The 23,387-nt window shown below is 31.9% G+C and overlaps 1 protein-coding gene across 1 annotated transcript in view; it reads right to left on the bottom strand.

Annotated features, from left to right (window-relative positions):
- Nucleotides 1–589: 589 nt before the first annotated feature.
- Nucleotides 590–23,387, bottom strand: part of LOC106688967 (uncharacterized) — a 106,577-nt gene continuing 83,779 nt past the window's right edge. Inside the window, exons 5-8 of the mRNA XM_067052458.1 lie at nucleotides 20,193–20,352; nucleotides 16,420–16,613; nucleotides 1,929–2,008; nucleotides 590–956 (exon numbers count right to left, since the gene is read on the bottom strand). Of these exons, the coding sequence (XP_066908559.1) occupies nucleotides 843–956; nucleotides 1,929–2,008; nucleotides 16,420–16,613; nucleotides 20,193–20,352 (548 nt within the window). The 3' untranslated portion in view covers nucleotides 590–842. The remainder of the gene's footprint in view (nucleotides 957–1,928; nucleotides 2,009–16,419; nucleotides 16,614–20,192; nucleotides 20,353–23,387) is intronic.

Raw genomic sequence — 23,387 nt, forward strand, 5'->3', positions numbered from 1 at the left:
ATAAAGGATTATTTTAATTTGATGATCCACCAATTGCTCTCTTATAACATTGCTTGAACAGAAAGAGAAAAATATTACTGCATCATAAAATTCATCTTACTTTTTTCATATTATTAAGGATATAGAGCAATTGATCTCTCTATGTTCATTTGTATTATTAATAAGTGTACTCACCTTTGTGATTATTTATTTTTTTTTTTTAATTATTGGAATACTGGAATGACAAATAAAATAAGAGGCCTACGACAAATGGAGCTACTCAAAAGAAACTGCTCACTGGTTCCAATCACAAAACATTTAATGGTGAGTCAAAACCAATGCAATTGAATAGAGCCATGGAACCATGAGCCATTTGTTTGCCGAAATTTCATTGGCATCATACCAGGGATTGTACCTGGTGGAGGATTCAATTTTAAAATAATTCACCATAAATATTAAATTCAGTCAGAAGTTCCAGTTCAAAGTAATCAAGAATTTCATTATTAATTTATTTTAAAACAATCAAATTTGAATATAAGTAATTAAATGTAAATTACAAAATAAACTTCTCTGTCTATCGATTGTATTTGTTATTATCGGTTTTATTTTGCAAAACCTATTTAATTACTGAAAATTTTGTTCATTTTTTATTACCAATAAAAATTAAAGTTTTAAAAAAAAAATCTTTGTTTGTAATAATGAGATGAGTCAAAGCTTAACATTTGAATTATTCATAAATAAATGAAAGCATCCTGGATTTTAAATCTGATATGGCATTTATCATTTGAAGAAATTGGTGAAGCAAATTGAATTTTTTGTCAAACTGGAGTTTCATCAAATGATAAAGGCCTGTTTTGCCTTTCCTAGGAGGTAACGAGGTAGACACCATGGGCGGCTCCCGGATCGCTATGGAATTCTTCACTGTCGTTCCTGTCTCTGGTCATTAACTGTTCAGCAGAAACTGGTCTCAAATTTCTCTGGAAAAGATAATTAATATTTGAAATAAAATAGACCACTGTAAAAAAATTTTTAAAGAGTTATTATAAAGTTTAGGTTACTATTAGAAACCTCTAATGTAAAATGTCCCTCAAAGAACAGGTAATAACTAATCAGCCAACTATTCACCAATTTAGGCATCGAGACTGAAAAAGATACTACGTCATTTGAATTCACAGTTAAACAAAAATGGATGTTGAGATTGAAAGATTAAACAGATAGATTATGGGGAAAATTCTGAAATCCAATTATTCAAAATTTGAAGTGGAGATTTTAATATTTACATTTACGCTGACTGAATTTAATATTTATATTTAATTATTTCTTAATTAAATCCTCCACCAGGTATAATCTCTGATATATAATCCATCCAACAAAATGTTGGCTTTCTATCTAAATCTCTTTGGTATGAACTTTCAATTCGGAAGGTTTTATTTAATTGAGATTAAATGTCTCTTAACTTTTATATCTACTGGTTAAACCACCTTTTAAACATAAACTTGTGTTTATGTCAATTGTCATAACCTTACAATCTGAATCTCCAATTTTGGATTTACTGTCAATCCATTGACTGTATTGGGGTCCTTGTACAAACCAAAGTTAGCCTATCTTACATCAACAGTACAAAAATATATGCATATATGAGGGTCCAAAACCATTATTAATTTTTTTTTTCAATAAATTTCCCAATAAATGTTACTGCATAATTTTTATTTTTAAAATTAGCAGATAAATGTCAGCAAAAAGTAAATGAATTAACTGTATATTTGCTATTTTAAGTATAATTTTTTTTTTCTGTAATATTCTGATAAAGTGGTGTTCGCTTGCAGCACCTTTGGCATACTCTTGAAGTACCACAGCCCCCATTTTGGGAACGGCTATTTCATAGTTTTTGGAAGTCAGAAAGATTTGTGTTTGGCTTGTAACTATGTCATATTAATTTAAATATTTACCCTGTTAATGGTTAATTGATTCCTGTTATGATTGAGGTTTCCAAAAGCCGCAACCGTGCTGCTTCTTGTTCTTCCTGATCCTTAAACAAATAAAGAATAAACTTTTATGATATAGTGATTGCTGATAAATTAAATAATGTCAATCAATTTATTATTACAACTGTTATATCAATGACAGTTAATATGATGATGCATTATATCCAAAAGCTATTTATTATTTTTAATATTAGTTTACCAACCTTCCAAGAATTCTCACTATTTTATTACTATTATTTTTTAAATAGTATATTCTTTTTAATAAAACCTAGACTTTCTTTTTTTAAGACCAGTTGATCTACTTAAATAGTTTAGTATGACATATATCATTCCTGAATTTTTCTAATAAAATTAAAATTGTTTTTATATTATTAAGTAGTTAAAAATAACAAAAAAAAAATTCATCAGCGTCTATTCAGTAATTAGGTGTTTTGAGTTGATTTTTGCCACAAAATCTTTAAAATTATGATAGAAAAATTTCTTTTCTGTTTTAGGAAATACACTTGTCGTGAATTTTACTATTAAAAAAATCCTGTTAAATTTAGTCCATATGATTGGATTGGAATAATTGGATCTTAAAATTCAAAGATGTTATTTGTAAATGGTATTTATGATACTACTCATGCAAAAATAGAAACATGTAAAAATTGCTATTTAAAAAAATTTATTGAAGGGGATTCACTGAAAACGACTTTAATGTATGCAATTCTTTTTACATACCTAGACAAATTCCAGTCTTTACTCTGGTTTGACTGAAAGGTGCTGAGATGAATATTGCCTGGCAGGAGCCAATCCAGGGAGAGGCGAGGGGAGTGACTGATCTAGACCCCATTTCCTGAGGGGGTCCTGCACCATTGAAAAATGAAATAAATGACAAATACATTAGAAAGGAAAGGGCTGTGCAAGGCGTAGACCTGCTACTGTTTCCTGGAGTATTTGCAGATAATTACTGGTAGAGGATATTTAATGACAAATTACAAAAGAAGATTAAACTGGACAAAATGAAAATGAGACATATTAAATGCCTTCATTAAGCCCATATAAGAAACATGGTAAAGGGAATGCTTATGGCATTGTAATTGCTATTTCAGTAACCTGCAGTAGTCTAGCAACTAGAGGACATTTGTATCAGAAAGAATTAGCGATGGATACAGACCTGTTAAGGAACAGGCTGAAACTTCTTGATTGTTACTGAACTATAATAATAATATTTTAAGATTATTAGTTGACCATAAGTGATTAATGAAAGAAGAAGCTTTGGAGATGGTACTGTGGCCATTGAAGTCCACCCGATATAGAGTACAGGTTGGGAAGCTGTTTGTGGAAGTTTAAGTGCTGTGTATATACTGTATCTATGGAGTTGTTCTAGGAGGCGAATATAGCAGAATGTCATGCAAGTCATACTGCTGCTGCTTGAAGGGATGATTTTATTTCAATCTACTGAAAAACAAACTGCATTTTTTTTATCCATCACTACTCAGCCCACTAAAGCCCTGCAATATAAGGCAAAATGTTGGTGTAATAATTTTTGTACTATTTTAAGCAACTTTTTTTGACTGACTTCAAGACAGACTTTCTTCAACACTATGCATATATAAGAGGAACATGAGCATAGTTATTATTACTAGCTGCATCTCCAAATTAATTTAAGACATCTGAATGTGTTGTTAATATATTGAAAAAAATATTTAATTGGTTATTTAAGTAATAGAAAAGGGTGTTTATATATACAATGAAATATGTAATCTTTTGTCAACATATCAAATTAAAGTCAGTAAACATTCTTAAGAAGCTTATAAAAAAATAAGATATCTAACAAAATCTAAGTAAAACCGAAAATCCACAAACAAAAAATTAACAAATAAATAAAATGCCATAACCTATGGTACACATAATCATACATTCTTTATTCAGTATAATGGAAGATCACTGATTGATTTTGTGTAACAATAAATGGAATATGGTCTGGGTGCGGTCAAATAAAACTCAAATAATAATTACTACCTTAATTGCATCAACGTTTTGCCCCACTTTTTTTTTTTATTTTTAGCCCTGATGAAGCCCTGCAACGTGGAACGAAACGTTGGCTCAATTAATATAGTTATTACTATTTGAGTTTTATTTGACCGCACCCGGGCCATAAATTCATTTATTATTCAGTATAATTTGAAAATTCATGCATTTGCTATTTGATATAAAATGAAAGCAATGATTTGGATAAAATCTAAAAATTGGACAATCTTATTAGATTTTTCTTTGAATTACATATTTTTGAGAATATCCAAGAAATAATACTACTACAAGTAGTATTCTATGAGAAGATTCTATAAATGTTGAGTCTAGTTTTTTAAGTATGGCTGATTCAGCAGAAAAGAGAAAATATTGGGGCTTGGTATCCTTTATAGAAAAAGTGTCCAATTGGCTTTTTTAACTATCCATTTTGATGTTTTATTGCACATATCAAAATTATTGAACAATTTAACCTCCCATAAAGGCCTGTGTGTAGATTCCAGTCTACAGTATGATAGAGTGAAGGACAACATTAGGACAGATCTATTGTGGCATATGTGCCAAAAATAGAGTTAAGAAATGTATGTTCTCCTGAGTTCAGTACCAGATGGCGGGATAGATCCAAGAAACATTTTATTATTCTCCCTCTTCCAATTACAAGTCCCCAGATAGTACTGTGACCATTGAAATCCCCTGGTATAGGTACAGATTAGGTGAGCTGTTTGTGAATGTGTAGGTATTCTGTCTGAGTAGAGTTGTCCTGGTAGGTAAATATTTTAGCATGCAAGCCATACATTATAAGCTATTGCTTGAAAGAAGGAGTTTATCTACTGGAAATTAACTGACTGTTCAACAACAGAAGAAATATATGTATTATTAGTTTTCTATTAAAAGTCTACAGGGTACCACCCTATTCTAACACCATCGCATTGGGTCATTTCCATTTCTTGGGATCACCACAAAAATAAAAGTCAACCATTGGCCATTGCCAAAAATTGACATTGACTTATAACTATTTCAAATACAATAATCAAATCATATTTTTGCTACAGCTACCTACAATATGAATGGAGGCCATGCATCAGAATTGGCAGGACCTTACCTTTGACCAGTGTGATCACACACCGAGGCACAAAGAGAACGTCACCAGCTCTGCCACCAACGGCATCTGTAAGGTAATATAGACTGATACTCATCACCAACATGCATATAATATCATCATCAAGTTTAGTTAGTTCATTAAAATCTTTTTGATTAATTTATCATATCATATTTATTTATTTATACTTATTTCAGTTGTAATTTAGTAACTGATTTATTGATTAGTTAGCTATAAATATATTACATGCTTTCACTATTAGGATATTATTGGAATATTTCAGAACGTAAGCATAAGAGTCCTAAATACCATTAAATTAGATAAATACATACAAGAAAAAGCGCATCTCACGTCAATAACATAAATAAAGACCAACCTCATAAAGATAGTGTATTGCTCCAAGTATTGATTGCCTAAATTGGTGAAAAGTTTTAATTTTAGTTTATTATTTTCAATAATGAACCATTGTAATCAACAAAGAAAAAAAATGTTGACTTTTCTTATCAGGATAAGTAGAATACAGAAAAAAAAAATGCCTTTTACTCCCTGCTACTGGAACCATTACTGACCTAAATGCTGAGACATGAACCTCTATAGAATTCATCAAAACTATTGTCACAATAACTTGTAATAATTGTTTAAATACTTTAACTTTAATTGAGTATAACTATTTATTATATTGTAATATTCCTAAATGTATTATTTAAATCAATAAAGATTACAGTATATCTCTTTATCTCCTTCTCTAAAAGGTAACAACTATACATAGATCCATTTTTAAGCCCAGATGTACCACTGGCACAAACTTGACAAACCTAGACTATCTGCCTTATGGATCCACCTCCTTAAGAAGCAGAGAGTAATAATATACATTAGTGGATTAGAATATTCTAACTCTATTTTTGGAAATGTTTATTGTATTATTGTTACAATCTGTCTAAAAAAAAGTCTGTCCTTTTGCCATGATCAAGAAAGAATATGTGTAGAACTGGTTATCCTCTCGACAATTAGACAATTAATCTTTTCTTAAAAGACTTAAATTATCACTTATTTTAAACTATATTCTAACCGGTTACTAGTTTTGGAGAGATTTAAGGTTTTGGTTTGAAATATTGCAATAATATCTTAGGAGTAATATTAGTACTTTTTTTTTCTTTCCTCAGTTTTACTCTCATAATTTTTTAGAGATATTAAAAATAATTTTTCAAAATGATAATTTGTTATGAAGATTTTTTTTTTTAAAGCCAAGAAATTAATTTATATATAAATATGTTCATGCATAAAATTATACTTATGAAGGTTTCTAAATGTACTTATTATCAGGCTGAAACTTTAAATTAATGCAATGTAGAATTCAGTACATTTTTTGCATTGATGCAAACAAAGCTTACCTTCACAATAACAATAATAAAAACATGGTTCACTATTGCCTATGCAAAAAGCATAATCTAAATTATTTACTTACTTTTATTTCTGCTCAACCAACACCATGTTCATTTTCATGGACTAATTTGAAATAAAGATAACTAAATAAAAAATAAGGATGTCTGTTTTTAATGATTAGGCCAATAATCTAACATGGTATTAAATAGGTAAAATGACAAAATATTGTTTCTATTTGAGTTGTGATACCATAATAGAAAGGCTTGAGTTGCTAACTTATATAACCAGAGTGGGAAGTGGGAAGATCAAGTTTTCATTCTTAGGGGCAGTCACAAAATAAAAGTTAACTATCCAGACTGAATTGCTGCAGACTCGAGGTTGCTGAGGTTATGCCTCAACAAATGGCTACCATGTTCTCATATGAGTCAAAGCTATCATCTAAGAATTTTAAGATTATTTTGACTCATTTACCATCAAACCTTCAATAATATCAAACATTTTGGAGAACTTCTGTATACCAAGTTGTACAAAAATAGATTGTAACTGAAATATTCATCCCTGCACTAAAGTTCAAACATTTTTAAAATCTGATATTTTAAAAATATTTTATAACTAATTAATATAATCATGTTTTTAATTTTTTTTATTTCTTAGAAATAATTATGCTATTTCAAAACTGTAATAGTCGATAAAAATGTTTTAAACAGGAGCCAGTCCAACGAAAAATTATCTTTTAGGATATTAATGATTGTAAAATTGATAACAGGATAATTTATAGCATTACTGAAGAAAATAAAGATCTTTTAAGGTAATACATTTCAAGGAACCTCCAGAAATAACAGAATAACTATTTTTTTTTTCCATTTTGTGAATTTAAAAAAAGGACAGAGGAATTGTTGTGTTGACCAGATGCCCAGTTTTTATTCAGAACATAATAGAAAACAATATAGTTACCAGAATTTTTGAGAAGATCTAATTAAAGAGGAAACAAAAGCCAAGTTCTTTCCAAGTTACTGATTATTCTAAATAGATTAATTTCCATAACTGGATCTTTATTTTTATTACACTTCGAAATGAGCAATTATAACTCACCCTATCCACATAATAAAAATGGGCCAAATAATTTGACAACGATTTTCTAAATTATTACGATTATGGAATATTTTGAGCTAATACTGTTTCCAAAGAAACTAAATTATGAATATTGAGTTATATTGATGCCAAAATAAATTTGTAGCACCATCAGGATGGTGGTAATTAAAAAGGTTTTCAGTTCTATCTAGGAGATCTGTAATAAAGCTTGTGCTAGTGGACTCTACCTAAACCACAATCCAAGATACAATGTATTCATATATTGAATAAAGACTAAATAAGATTTATCTGCTCCACTTAAAGCTAGTTTCTTTCATGCAGTGACTCTAGGTGGCCTTTTCATGCCTAGAGATGTCATTAGCTAAGATTTAACTTCATTATTCAATCCAAAATGGAATGATTGCCACAAAAGGAAAGAATGCTTCTGCAAGTATCCAAGGTGCAGACCCTTAGAACTTGACTGAGGGCTTATTCCCTACAGAAAGGATCCCATTCCTCAAGGATCTTAGGGAAATACCCTTAGGACTTTCTTTCCATCCTGTATGGATGGTATATCCTAGGACCAATAACCTACATAGTGTGGCTACCATCCAGTGAATACCCTTGGAACTTGCCTGTATATGGTTACTACATATGGTTGGTTCCCTGATTCTCCACCACATCTAATTCTCCTGTTGATCAGCATCAGAACCAGGATCACATCCTGTTCAGCTATCCTAACTTTACTGAATATGCATTGTTTGTGGTGTTCTACACCTCACCTCCTAAAATGATTCCTGGACTAAACATATACCTAATGATTAATAATTCTATAAAGTTATTGTTGTAAATTATGATTAGAAGGTAAACTTTTTCATTTTAAAAATATTTGTTTTATTTTTTTACCTTAAAATAATGCTTGAACAATTAGAATGATTCTTAATCTTGTTTTCCTAATAAAATGAGTCATACTGTTTTTCCCCTTGAACCTTTCATTTGTCAAACTAATTAAGTAAAGCAAGACAGCTGAATCTCTGAAGGTGTTGCCACAGTGCATTATAGCTAATTATTGATATCTATACAAAGTTATCTAAAAAGTTTTACCTCTATATTTATTGGTCCACTATTTGTACCAGCTCCCAGACTATATACCCTTAGGTGAAATGGTGTACTTTCTATTACTATTGAGAATCAGATTATTCTGAATGAACATGCAGAGAATGCAACAGTGATATGAAATCCACTTCATGAGAAGAAAGAAAGATAACAATTTAAATGATTTATGCATAGATGTAACTAAAACCTATAAGAAAAGGTACTGGTGGTGTGAATTAATTGGTATGGTGCCTACACTCTAGAAGACTGAATGAATACATATAAGAGGCTGGAATAAAACTAGAATATGTTAAAAAAAAAATAGTTAGAAATATCTCTAAAATAATATTTTTTGAGATATGAAATAAAGATGATATTTTGAAAAAAATTATAGTTGCATTGAAAGGTAGAAGTTGAACTAGCTATAACCCCCATTCTAATTAATTTATGAAGAAAAAAAATAGGAAACTTCAAAAAATAGGAAAGTAAACATTATGAACAGTTTTTTCTAAAGTAAAGGTGAAATTTCAAAATCCTTCTTCAAGGTGGTTCTGTATAATTATTTAGTTCTGACAATATTAGATATTATTAGATGTTAGGTAAACTATACCAGAGGGCCTTGAGAATGTGTGCTCATGGAAGTTAGGAAGCTAGATAGGAGATGAGTTGACAAGATAAGTCTTACAAGAATTAGCAATAAATCCTCACATGTTGTTACTTACTCCATAGGGAATCAGCCTATTAACTAACAGTGACTGAATTAAGAGCAGCCTATTACCTGAACTAAAAGTTTAATATATGTTACCAACAATAGCACTAGTATGTACTGAACTTTATATATTATATTATTACTTACTGCCTTCTAAGAAGGAGAAATCCCAGAAGAGGATTTTCACACTTAAGTTAGCCAAGTTTGTGTTTAGTCAACTCTCTTAGATATTAAACGCCATTGAGAGATGCTAGTTAAAGATGTTCACTTTTAGTTGATCAGAAGATTCTATTGTAATGTTTATAATACTATAATGAATATTATACCATATGACATTATTATTCATTTGTACTATTAAAGTAATTACAAGAAATAATACTGACATTAATATACAGTGTTTGCTTGAAGACTGAAGTAGTTCACGTGTTGGTAGGTTGCGTCATGTCTGTCTATAGCGATTAGCGGGGCTCTAAGTTGCTGTAGTATAGACTAGTGCTAAAGTGAGATGTAAAAATTCATTTTTTATTGTATACATGTTGCTCTCTGGCAAACGGTGAATATATCGATTGCAATTCTCTAACCATTATGTACTTGGTCTAACGGTTAGTCGGTAGTTACCATCATGCTTTTGTGTGTGTGTCTGTGTTATCTATTCTCACTATAGTAAGAACGTTTTATGTTATCTAACTGTAACTAATAAAACAGTAAAAACATTTTATTTTTGTCTACCACCCCCGCGTTCAACAACCAGTAGATAGTGCTGTTGCTATATCTTTATATCTAAGCTAAGCTGATTTAGTAATTAAAAAGGTTAGTCAGTAATACAAAGTTGTTAATAAGTTATGATTAGCTGGGTTGGATTTAAATTTTGGGTTTGGATTGATTTTCTGCAGTGTTTTAGTTCAAATTCTGCTGAATTCGGTTACCCTATCAATACTAGCTCCTCTATCCTGGCCTATATCTCATTCCTATCTATATTCTAAAATTGGTAACACTGAGAATATTAATTAACATGAAGGAATTCTGAGCATTGTTTAATATTTAATAAAAATAAAAATTTGGAATTCTCAGAAAAAAATAAAATCACATTTTTAGTCAGTTTTTTATAATTTTAAAGTTCTCTATTACACTAATTATACACCAATGGTTACGTCATAAAACCAAAAATAAAACATTCAATTTAATCAGAGGAGTAAGTTCTCCAGAGGAAAAACAATAAATGAAGCAACATTGTCAGTGTATTACTGCTAATGCAGAACTCTAGACACAAGGCAGCTACTTCTATGCTAACTAAAAAATGAATGCCATGCAAATGTTTAGCTATTTATTACAATAGAGTCATTTGATAGTATTTACTTTACAAGTACAACTATAAGCAGTAATACATGATTAATTGTAGTATAATAGGTGAACTGATAAAGCATATATTGAAGTATAGGGCCGTCAAGAAGTTTTACAACTGATTTTTATCAGATGCCAATTTTTTAATATCTCTTCATACTAGTTTTCTTCCCTCATCACTGATCTCTTCCACATGTTCCTTGGTCATCATTGCTTTCGACCACACTGCAGATTTTATTTAATCAGACTTCCTTAGGGTGAGGCCACTCCACTTCCATTTCCTTTTCTTTATCACTTCATCTATTGGCTTGAGGTTAGTCCTCTACTTCAATTCTTTATTGGAAATGATTTTGGGTCAGTGAATACTAAGTATTCTTCGAAAGCATCTATGAACAAATGCTTGAAGTTTTTCTATATTTCTTCTGATGACTCTCCTAAGTTTGAATACATACAGCAATACTGAAAGAAGGCTTGGTCTTCCGGTAACCTACGGCAACGGAAAGGTTGAATCGGAAAGACTGCCATGTATATTATTACTGCCATGTAGACCAGTAGCGCCCATGTGGCCTGATCAAAAGCTTGCCTCCTCCAGCACTCTTGGTGGCAAGAGAAGCAACCCAGACGAGTGTGAGATAGCCATCTTGTCTCAACCAGAGAAGCGTCCATCCTTTATTTTGTTCAGTGATCAGCAATATCTTCCATGAGTGAGTAGAGTTACTTCAGTGGTTCCCCGCAGGAGAGGGTGGAGAGGCTTGGAGATGCGGGGGAGGAAAGAAGAGAGAAGTAAGTCCATATAGCAATAGTTAACATGCGCATCATCATCAACCACCTCAATGTTAGATCTACAATTTCCATAGCCCAGTCATACAAAATTCTACTAACAATCTAATCATAATGTTTTCTTTCGGTCATCCCCTACACCTCTTGTAACATAAAACAATAGAATTTTATTTTTCATTTAATCATGTTCATTTTCAATTATACAGTCCACTCCAACCCAACCAGCCAACCAAAAGTGAAGTGTGTCTTACAATGCGGTTGAAGGCATACTTCATACACTTGGTTTAAACAGACGCAGTTTCATATTCTGAAAAACAAGCTTGTTCTTCCAGATTTTGTACAACTGGACAAATACTCCAATGGCTTTGTTTCTACATTCTTCTTATTTTCTCATCCATTCCTCTGTCTTCACAGACCATGCTCCTTAGTTAGAGGAATGAATCAATTTTTTTAATAGGATTATATTGTCCCATATGCAACCTCTCTTCGACTCTGCAATTTATCCTCATTTCCTTTGTTTTTACTGCCTTTAAGGACATGTCCAATTTAGTTGGTTCATCTTTCAATGTTTTTACTTTGTACTCAATGTCTTGTAAACATTTTGTCAGAAGACAGATTTGTATAGTTAATGCATAAACAATATTGGTGGCAAATAAGTGCAAGGAAATGTGATAAAATCGACTACTTAAAATCAGTGTGCATGGTGCACATTTGAAATCAGTTTCACAATCCTTGGAACATTGTTTTGGGGGTTCGAGGATGTCCCATATACATATGTACCTCGCATTCGTAGGTGATTAGTCATTCTAAGCAAACTGCGAGGACCTCCTATTTAACTTACACATTCTACAAGAAGTATTAGAAACTATCAAAATAACTATGAATGCAGCAAGCAAAAAGAAAGGTTTTGAGAGGGATTGAGCTATTGAGTTATAACTAATACTAGCCTAGTAAGGCATTTTAAATACCTGTGTGCTCATCTCAACGAATAATGTAGGATAAATTTTGAAGTAACTGCAAGAATAAAAGCTTCCAGAAAGTGTTTTACTACCCTTAAGAAAGGTTTTATTGGGAACAATGAATTATCAAAAAGCAAAGAAAGTAATTTTACAAAAACACCTTTTTAACAATTATCACCTATTCTAGTGAATGTTGTACTCACATCAAAAAGAAAAAGGGCCAACTTCAAGCTAAGATGTGGTACTTAGGAAGAATGGAAGAAGACAAGAAGAAACTGAATGCAAAATATTAATGAGGTCAAATCTGGGACTTAAACCAACTGAAGATACCATCAAAGAACACGTGAGATGGTGCAGTCATGCTGTTAGAATGGCAGAAGATGGATTGATGACGGCCATGTACAAAACAAAGGTGGAAGGACAGAAACCAAGGGGAAGACCAAGGAAGATATGGAAATGTACAATCTGGGTGGCCTTTGACAGAAGAGATTGGAATGGAGGAGAGGACAGTGTGTTAAACAGAGAGTTTTATTTTTAGTTTTATTTTATTCTTGGTAGGGGGAAAAAAAAAGTTAAGCAGAGAGATTCCATGATCAATCACTTGCGAAGGGGATTTTATCAAGAATATAACTACTCCAATGGGTGGCACTCACGAAAATAGGTGTGGGAGTGACGAACTCACTCTACGAAAACCTCGTCAAGAAATGCAAGATGTATTTCCATAGTACATTGCGCAGGCCTTGGACCTCCACGGTCTGTCATACCAGAAGAAGAAGAAGAAGTATGCCAGAAATGGCTTGGAAAAAAAAAGTTAAGCAGAGAGATTAACATGATCAACCTCTGTCAGAGGAATCTTTGCTCTGTGGTAGATAAGGGGGAGATTAAATAAATAAATATTTATATTTATATATAATCAAATATCATGTTTGAGACAGGATTGTTTATTAATTATAATGAAAATATGCATATAGTATCACACTTTTTATTTCCTTGTGACTCCTACATTTCGGCCATTCCAACCATTCTCAAGGATTTTTATTTATAATATCACAGCTAACATTTGTTATCAAACTGTTACAGGCTATTATGCCTTTGTCAAATTTTATCTTAGTAAATAATCTATTATTATCACAATTTCTCTTATAATTATTCAATTAACAATGTCTATTACTCTTTATAACTTTATCAACAATACACTATTGTTGATAGTGATATAATAATAATAATAGGTTATTGATTAGTTGTAAGATAAAATTTGACAATGGCATGATAACCTGCAACAGTTTGATAACAAATCTTAGCCGAAACATAGGAGTTACAAGAAAATAAAAAGTGTGGGACTATATGGATATTTGTATTATAGCTAATCATTAATTTTATGTTAAATAACCCTGGCTGAAGAAAGAGCAAGAAGATTAGTAAGGAAGTTAGGAAGAACATTAAGCATGAGATACTTAATATCTAGGTTAGTGGGAGCTATAAAAGACGTTTCTAGTTTTTACATGCTTTTATTTACAAACTACTGTGTAATACCATTGCGTGTAATAAATAAAAGTCACATCATGATCTAGTGTTTTTAAAAACGCCCACAAATATATACAAAAATATGGGCAATAAACCTACCTTACAACGTGCTACCTTTCTTAAGTGCATTCATGAAACTTTCTACAAGATTTTTTAATGTTTTTAGTACAAGGCCAAGACTTGTAATATTGAAGTCATGAGATTTAATAGAGCCAACAATTTTTTTTAGGGTTGAAATTACAAATATTTAAAAAAAAATCTGCATTCAAATTATTACCTTCTTCTTCTGGCGTGACAGACCATGGAGGCCCAAGGCTTTGCAGGATGTACTACTGAAATACATCACACATTTCTTGATGTGGTTTTCATAGCTGGCATATGATATAGTTGTGTTTGAAAAATCTTGGGGAGGGCCGGGGCTTGAACTCACAACCTTTAGGTTGGTAGACAGGCGCACTGCCATGCTTTTACAGTCACCCCCAGTAATTATTACCAGCTGATTTACATAATGTTCAATATAATTGATTTCTGAATGAGTTATTTCCTAGTTTTGATTCAAAGGAATACGAAATGATTCTATCTCTATATTCAGAAGTTAAGAAAGATAAACTAGTTCAGATAAGAAGATTAGTGAAAAATAAACAATCCTTTTGTGAGAATAATTGGGACAATGCAAATTATTCAAAGTTTGGACAGGAACCAATTAAAGAACTATTCTACTTGTCGCAATCATTGTTCATTAAAGGATAATTCTGTTATGAAACCTCAAAGGAATTGTAGTTATGAATCTAGGAAAAGATGGCATACTAATGAAGATAAAAATCATAAAAAGCATTTTTGTTTCTGTCATTGATATAATTTATATTTATTTGCTTGATATATGAGCCATTATTTTTGAAAGAAATTTTTGAAAAGTCCACTTCTTCATATGTCGGCATATTTAATTTTAAAATTAAAAATTATTTTAGCTATAAATGAAGTCTACCTCTTTCAATAATAACTGTTTCTAAAAAATAAAAACAAGATGTAATTAAAGTACATTATTTTTATTTATTTAATACCAGATTGGTCTTACATGATTAATGTAAGAGGTACATTTTGAAGTACATTATTTAATAGCATTGGCTTTATTGAAATGAATTTTTTTTAGTGCGAAAAATAATTTTAAAAATGGAACATGTAAGTTCACAAACAATCAAGTTTATTAAGAATTTATTTAAGTTTTGTTAAAGAAATATATATAAATAAACAAGTGCAATGATTAAGTTACATCAAGATAATTAAAAATAAAAAAAAAAACACTTTTTTTAAAATAAAGAATAAGTTTTATATTTTAAACTTATTTCTTATTTATACTTCACATAGATAAGAAAATAGGAGATAATTATGGCAGAAAGCTCTTTATTTTGCTATATTTCTCTTTTGTTAAAGATCTTGAAGCATTATTGAGTAGTAACATAATAACTTCAAAAGGATTATTTTCTTCCTTGTTATTTTTTAAACAAATTTATGTGGATCGTCTCTTTTAAACTTCCTCCAACTTATTTTCAGCCAATTTATAATTTTCGTGCCCTAATATTTCTATGACTTTAACACTAGAGGAAGTATGGGGGGTAAAACTGTGTTGAAATACCCACAACATAGTTTTGGGTTTGTTATGTGTTTGTATATATTTTCCCTGCGACCCATTTGGAGAAAATGTAAAATAAGAAACCTTAAAAGTAATTGATGATGAATTGAATGTGCAAAAATCGAAATTAATCAACAAAATCTTCTAAACTGCTAAAAGAATGATAAAAATAACTTACTATTCACCTGAGAGTCCATGTTAAATCAAAAACTACACAGATATTGGTGTAGTCATATGTATAGTTTTCCACAAACACAAAAGTATTTGAACTGTTGTATAAAAAAAATATTAAGTTATACTGGCTATTTCTGATATGCAGTGTATACTAATAATAATATGAAGAGAACCTGATATCTGATGATGTTGGGGTGAGGGTGTCAGATCTCTTGGTTTAGAATTTTGTAGGTTTGATTCCCACCTTGGTCAATCAATATTTATTTCTTGGCGATTTTGAGAAATGAATCTTGACAATTCCACTCTGTGGCTGTATAGGTCTTGAATGGACTTAAGCCAAAAAAGAAAAGAAAAAATTAATCCCATCAAGGAGTTAATTCTTTGGTGTTTCAACAAATTTTTTGACACATTATTGGTTTTGAAACTCCTAAATAGAAGTTAATGTTTAGAACCAAGAAAATCTATTATGGCTAAATTTGGACTTTTACCAACAAAATATAAAAAGAGGAATTTATATGTTTGCTAAAATAATCATTAACTCATTTTTTTATTATTTAATTGGACTCAAGTAAAACTCCTAAAAAAAAAAAAATGGCTCATATATTCCATTATAATAAATTTTATCTGGACTAAATTCATTCTTAAATGACAGATTATTGACTACTAATAATAAAGTCTACCTGTTGACCTCCTCTGTAGATGTTGGTTGGAGTTGAACAAGTAGCAGAAACATGTCTGGCATTCCCTCCTGAAGTTCATGGCATAGGATCCATATACAAGGGGGTTCATGCAGGAGTTGGAGACTGCCATGAGGAAGAGGGCATCTTGAATCCTTGTGTCCACCTTTGTGGCTGTTTCCCTGTCGAACATGTACCTGTAATTTTTGAAATGAGTATTACCTTCTATAAGTATGAGATCCAGTCGCTGAATAATTTTTCATGAAATTACTATTTATTCCTAGAAAAATTGAATTATGATATTTGAAGAAATCTTACAGAATTATAAAATACTTAAACTTGAAACGTCTCTTGAAAGACACCCCTCTATAGTAGAGACTCTCTTAGTGGACAATTTTATTAAAGTCTCTACCAACAAGTGACACATTTATTGCAATAGAGGGGTTTATTATTCAACTCCAAACGCAGACACCAATTTTATTACCCATCAGTACTTTTCACTAATGAATGACCGACATGTAATAAAATTTAAGTGTAACCCTATTGAACTAATAACATGGGATACAATATTTATTACGGAGATATAAAGTTGATATTGCATAGCATTTATCTTGTGAACAAGGAACAGCTGCAGAAAAAAACAAATCCTCCAAAAGTCCAGCTCTAAAATTTGTAATTTTTTATTTCTATTAAAATTCGTATTTGGTTTAAGAGACGCTAAGAAAGAATCTGACTTCATTTTTTCTCAAATAAGTTTTTTGTCTACTTTACTTGAAACGACTTTCGATTTTTGTAATTTTTTTATAGTCATAAAGTCATTTAGTATAATTGGCATTCTTTTATTCTTTTCTAAAAAAAAAAAATCGATTGTTATATAATAATTATTATATTGTCGGAGTTGTCTGGTCTTAGGCGGTTCTCCAGCCTGATATCCACTTTACAGAAGGCCCATGACAAGGCGTATTCATTATAAGTTAGGAACGCCCGTGCCAGAGGATGAGCCCTGAACACTGACTAGGTAGAGGTGTCGGTGCGAGAGTCTGAGATAGAGTAACAGTTCTAGTTGCCGAGGTGAAGCGGACGGAGCAGTAAGCTGATAAGGCTAGGTACAGCTCTAGTTGCCAAGATGAAGCGGACGGACTAGAGCCTGGGAGAGACGGGAAATTACACTGGTTGCCGACATGAAGCGGACGGACTAAGCTTGCTGGAGAGAAGGAGAGGAGATAGGCCATCATCTTAGGTGTGCGTACATAGAAAGAACTTTTGCGAGGATTGATTGGCAATGAACTTCTCTACCTCAAACAGTGTGTACACCACCAGTGCCATGACTAGACCCAGGTAAGGACGTGGATCTAAGATCAAAGAGGGGGATTTGAGTCCCTTATTTATAGGCCTAGTCCATGCGGCTGTGACCGAGAAGCGGTCGGTACATGTCTGCTTGAGATAGGTTGGTGCATTGTTTTGGTATCATTTATTAATCATTCTATTGACATTGTTAAGTGTTAGGTGCAGAAATTGTTAATATATAGAAATAACAATATGTTTTTACAAAATGAAGTAATTTTAATGTAATGTAAATTTGAGAGCTTCGGTGAGGCTCGAGGTGCAGCGCTCTGGTGCAACCGCTTGCTCCCTCTCGCTACAATATACCATACATGTACAGCAAAGGCAACATACAGTCACTAAACCATTTATTTAATAGAATTGAGAAATTAGTTTTTATCTTTTTCTTGTATAGACGGCTTGAACCGACGGCCAGTATCTCTGTTAATAAATACTTTTTTTTTTTTCCTTTCCCGACTAAGTATACTGCAGCCACAAAGGGCCTATTGTATGCCGTCCCTCCTCTGCTCAAAGCAGGCCAGTTGTCTTTGCGATAGATATTGTGAACAGATCTACCGTCACGCAAAATGTAGGGTCTAAGATGCGATCCTTACCGAAGATGAGGAATCGTGTTCTGGCCAATGCATCACATCAACAAATGATGTGGTAGGCACTATCATCATTCATTCTGCAGAGCCTACAGATAGGGGACTCTTTCTGTCGCATTTTATAGAGGTGCTTATTTAACTGAAAGTGTCCCGTTAATAGATCTGTCACCCATCTTGAAGTTCTTCTGTCCATATTAAGAAGAGTGTTGCTTCTTCTCGGGAAGAATCCCTTGGGGAACTACTTTGACTGCTCCAGTCCTCTGGTGTTCCTCCAGAATAACCCAGCCTTGTCCTAAGCAATCATTTTGATATGCCTCTTCGCATGGCTGAGACTAATACCACATGTAGGGTCAGGTGTAAAAGGAGCGGTCTCAGATCCTTTCCTTGCAAGATAGTCTGTTCGCTCATTACCTTTAATGCCTTTGTGACCAGGCACCCAATCTACCCGCATCTTGTTGGCTAAGGAAAGAGATTTCAGATTAATCTTACACTCTTAGAGCAAGCTACACTACCTAGCGCATAGATGGCTACCTAATTATCCGTAAAAATCATTATTAGCTTATCCCTCGTGCCCTATTTTATTAGATTCTGGACACAGAACATTAATTGCAAACATCTTAGCCTGAAATACTATGGTGTGCTTTCCTAGAGATATGGAAATGCTTTGATTAGGCTTATACATCCTCCATATTCCTGCTCCAGATCCTTCTTCCATTAAGGATCTGTCTGTATAAAAGTTTACCCCGTTAAACAGTTTGTGTGGGATAGCCCCTTCAATCTTGACACAATAATGTGTCCCTAACTTCTTTACCTGAAGATTAGCATGCATAGCCAGCATCCCGTCTTTATTGATCCTCCTGACCAGGCTTCCATGTCCCTTCTAGGTTAGGGAACAGGAGTTCGTTCCGGAAACCAGTATGCATAGCTAAGATCAAGAAGGCTAGAGCCTCAATCCTCCACCGCTGCAGAGGGAGTGGTGCTCATGGCACTAGTCATCATGAGGCATGACAATCTCTGAAGTTTCCCAAGCCAAGCTCGGGATTTGCTGTTCATAGTCTTATGCCACCGTTCGATAGCAGCGTATAGGACAATGGGTCTTATCGCTGCCATGTACAACCAATAAATAACTTTTGGTTTAAGGCCCCAGCATTTAGCTCAGGAGACCTCAGTGCCTTCACTACTCTTTCTCAATATTATAAACATTTCCAGCTGGTTCTTCAAACCTCAGCTGCCAAAATATCCTAATTTGATTTCCCAATAACTAAACAATAAACGAGGGTTGTTGTGATTCGGACTTATTCCACAGACCTCAGCAACCAAACAATTCTACTTTCGATGAAACAAATGTACTAAGGCGTGACAATATTAATAGGTCTGAGCATGCCGAATAAACCCTATATCCTAGTTCCTTGTATTCAATATATACTAACTGAAATATCCTTTCACTGTCTGTTGTACTTGGTCAGTCGATAGCACCAGTATTCATAGTCTCATTTATTTTTTGTACAATTAATAAAGTAATTTTTTTTTGACTCTACAATATCTACCATCCATTATGTACAATAGTAGAATAGTATAAAAAAATCTCTAAAATTATGCAAAAATATGTTTTTCCTTGGCTCCTAGGGTGCATTAGCAAGAACTCTTGGGGATGTGTCTAATATTTTTCGATCTAGTGTCACCAAAAAAATGTTTCATAGAATCGGTGATCCGACTTGCCTTACCCCCCTCCCCCTCCCCCCCTTGTTAGAGTGTATAAGACTCATTTTTAGAAGGCATTTATTTAATATTATTATTTCCTAAATAAAATATTTAATATTGATGTATTTAGGCTGTTGGACTTACCACAGAGTCATGACGACGTAGGGAGTCCAACACCATATGAAGGCTGCTACTATGGTAATGGTCATCCGGAGCGTTCTCGAACGTGCTCGCTCTATGTTGCTCATGTCACTTCTTCGCAACCGCATCCTACCTCGCACTCTATCATTGTCTGTTTCGTCCGCTGTAAAAAAAAAAAAAAAATACCAAAATTAATCTTATAATAAGATTGATTTATTTATTTAAGTGTTTCGACCACTAGGGCCATTTACACTGACTTTACAAAGTTAGTAGATAACAATTGACATATTAACAAAGTTACATATAATTACAAAGTGAGAAAGTTACAAATTATCAATTACAAGTTACATTATATTGCAATTACAAGTTACAAATTTACAATTACAATTACATATTTACAATTACAATTACATATTTACAATTATGATTCATATTTTAAAAAGTTGCAATTAGATTTGAGGTAGTTGCCACATTGTTTCCGAGATATAGATTTCTCAAAATAAATTACCTAACTACTAATCTTGCAGTAGATTTTTAAGATATTTTGATTTTTAAAAAGCTATATCTCGAGAAATATTGGACATAAATAGCTCATTTAGGACTAATATTTCAGCAAATTTACTCTTCTTTAAATAATGTGCTCTTAGGTTTTTTAGTATTTTTAAGATATAGCCCACCAAATGAAAAATTATTGTTTTTTTAAGGTTTTGAAACAGCCGCCATTTTTTATTCCTCCTACCTATACTTGGCAGACTCATCAATTTTGACTATTAATTATACATAGTTTTCATAAAAGTAATCAAATATTGGGGTGAGATAACTGCCTTTTTTTCTTCCTGGCTCTTGTACTATGAGGATAGTCTTCACGTTTATGTTTTTGTTTCTTTAACATAATGCACCGATTGTTAGTTATAAAGATATTGAGCTCTGAATGAAAAATTTATTATTTGTAACGTTTTTGAAGAAGCCGCCATTTTTTATTCCCCCTACCTATACTTGACAGACTCATCAATTTTTACTAGTAATTATATATAGTTTTTATTAAAGTAATCAAAAAGTGGAGTGAGATAACTGCCTTTTTTGTTCCCGGCTCTTGTGTACTACACTAAAAGAAATATATTCTCCTGGCCTATTGGAGTGCATCGTCCTTTCTTCAGGACCGTATTTTAGTTTATATATCTATAAATTGTTTTCTCTCTTTTCGTAATACGTTTTGCTAATTTTATTTTAGTCTAAAAGGTCTTTTATTTTGACTTATATTCACTATATTATGTTTATGTTTTCTATTGCTGGCCTCACGAAATAAAAGTCTGAGTCGGTGGAACTGGAAACATAAGCAGTGTGCCATAGTTCTATCTAGAAGTGACTTTTAACTGGAAATTGTAACTTGGAAGCTCTGTTTCTCCAAAATATCGTTACAATTTTGTAGGGCCAAGTTAACAAGATGTTATCAAGTTTGCGAATTGTCCTGTTTGAGATTTTTTTTATAATTATAATTTATGTAAGCTCCTTACGTAATTGTAAAATCATGATTTATCATTATAATTCGCTTTACAAATTTCTTGTCTCTAGTTACTGTAGTGTTTTTGAAGTATTGGTACATGAGTAGTATGTCTTGATGTTAGGTCGTCAGTGTTTATATAAATAAAAAAAAAAAGATGATAACATATAGCCTAAAGAGAATCCTATAAAACCACTCAGTATAATTTAGAAAACCGGAGGAATCTCAAATATAGTATAGTGTAAATAAAATAATAAAAGCAAATCTAGAACCTACCAGAAGTTTAATATATATAAAGATAAATTTTGATTATTAAAATGAGTATGATACTGGATTTACGAACGAAACAATTCCAGTAAAGCCTTCGGTAGTAAATATACCTCTCATTATTGTGTTAAAAAAATATAAAGAAATAACTAAGAAATCTATAATGAAATAAAAATATGAAGAAGTAGTGAACAGAAGAAATAAAGAGTAGAAAAAGAAAGTAATAATTCACAGAAGGAACTTTATGACAAATAAAACATTTCATTGCTCTCTGTCACTTCTTTTCATCCTTTACCGATATTACATTTAATGTTAACTTCTGACCTTTAATATTATATATATATTTTTTTCTTGCTCTCAGGCCAAAAATTAAAACATCGTAGCACTTGTGTTTCTATTTATGCCTGGGACATTTCGAGGATGCTGCATCCCCGTCTTCAGTTTCTTTAATTTAACAACAATTTTTTATTAAGGTTTTCGGCAAATTTTAGTCAATTAATTGTATTTATCATCGTTCAATAGAAATAAACTTAATAATGAAAAATGCAATTAAAAGACATACACCTTTTTTAATTAATTTTCCTAAAAGAGAGAACCTTTGATTGTGAACTTAGTGGAAATGTATTTAGCACCACTGTTAATTAAGCCATCGATATATAGGTTAAGTGAAATTAAAAAAGTAATTACTTAGTTACTAAGGTGGCAAACGTTGTCAAGTGGTGAAACTGCGCATGCGCCCGCTAGTCAAACCGTGTTATTAAATGTTTTTTTAAATATTTTCCACTGCCTTCTGACTTTTTGTGTTAAATATTATGTTTTGCTTTCCAACTATATACAATCCTTCTATATTATATCTTTGATGCGTGGTCATAAGGGCTTAAGTCGAATATATAAATTTTTCAGAGAGATAGAAAAAACAAAGTTCAAAAAATTATCTAAAATCTAATTATTGATATTTCTGTAATTGTTATTTTTATAAAACAATATATTAGTAAGTCTACCTGAATTATAAAGACCTTAATACCAACCGGTGGCTCTGATTTGGTGCAAAAATACGACATAATCTCCAAATGCACAAAAAGTGACTTAAGCCCACGCATCAAAGATATAACCTCATCAAATCTTGTTTCCAAAAATTTATTTTAAAACAAAAACAATTTTGTTCCTCTTATTAAGTTAATTATTAAATCCTTTCATATATATTTTATATATATCTGTTTTCACTGCTAATAAAAACGTGAAATGATTAATTGTTTCAATTAAATAAAATTATAGGAACTTTAGGAGAATTTTTTAAGAGATTCGTTACCTTTTTAGTCGAATTCGAATTTTCGACAGAAATACACATTTTGTCATATGACACAAATTAGTGTACAGCCTAGCTCAGAAACGAAATGTCATACGGGACTGGCATGGCATATTTAGGGTAA

This window comes from Halyomorpha halys, unplaced genomic scaffold (assembly GCF_000696795.3).
Source record: "Halyomorpha halys isolate HHAL.00 unplaced genomic scaffold, Hhal_1.1 Scaffold1244.1, whole genome shotgun sequence".
NCBI classification, from domain to species: Eukaryota; Metazoa; Arthropoda; class Insecta; order Hemiptera; family Pentatomidae; genus Halyomorpha; species Halyomorpha halys.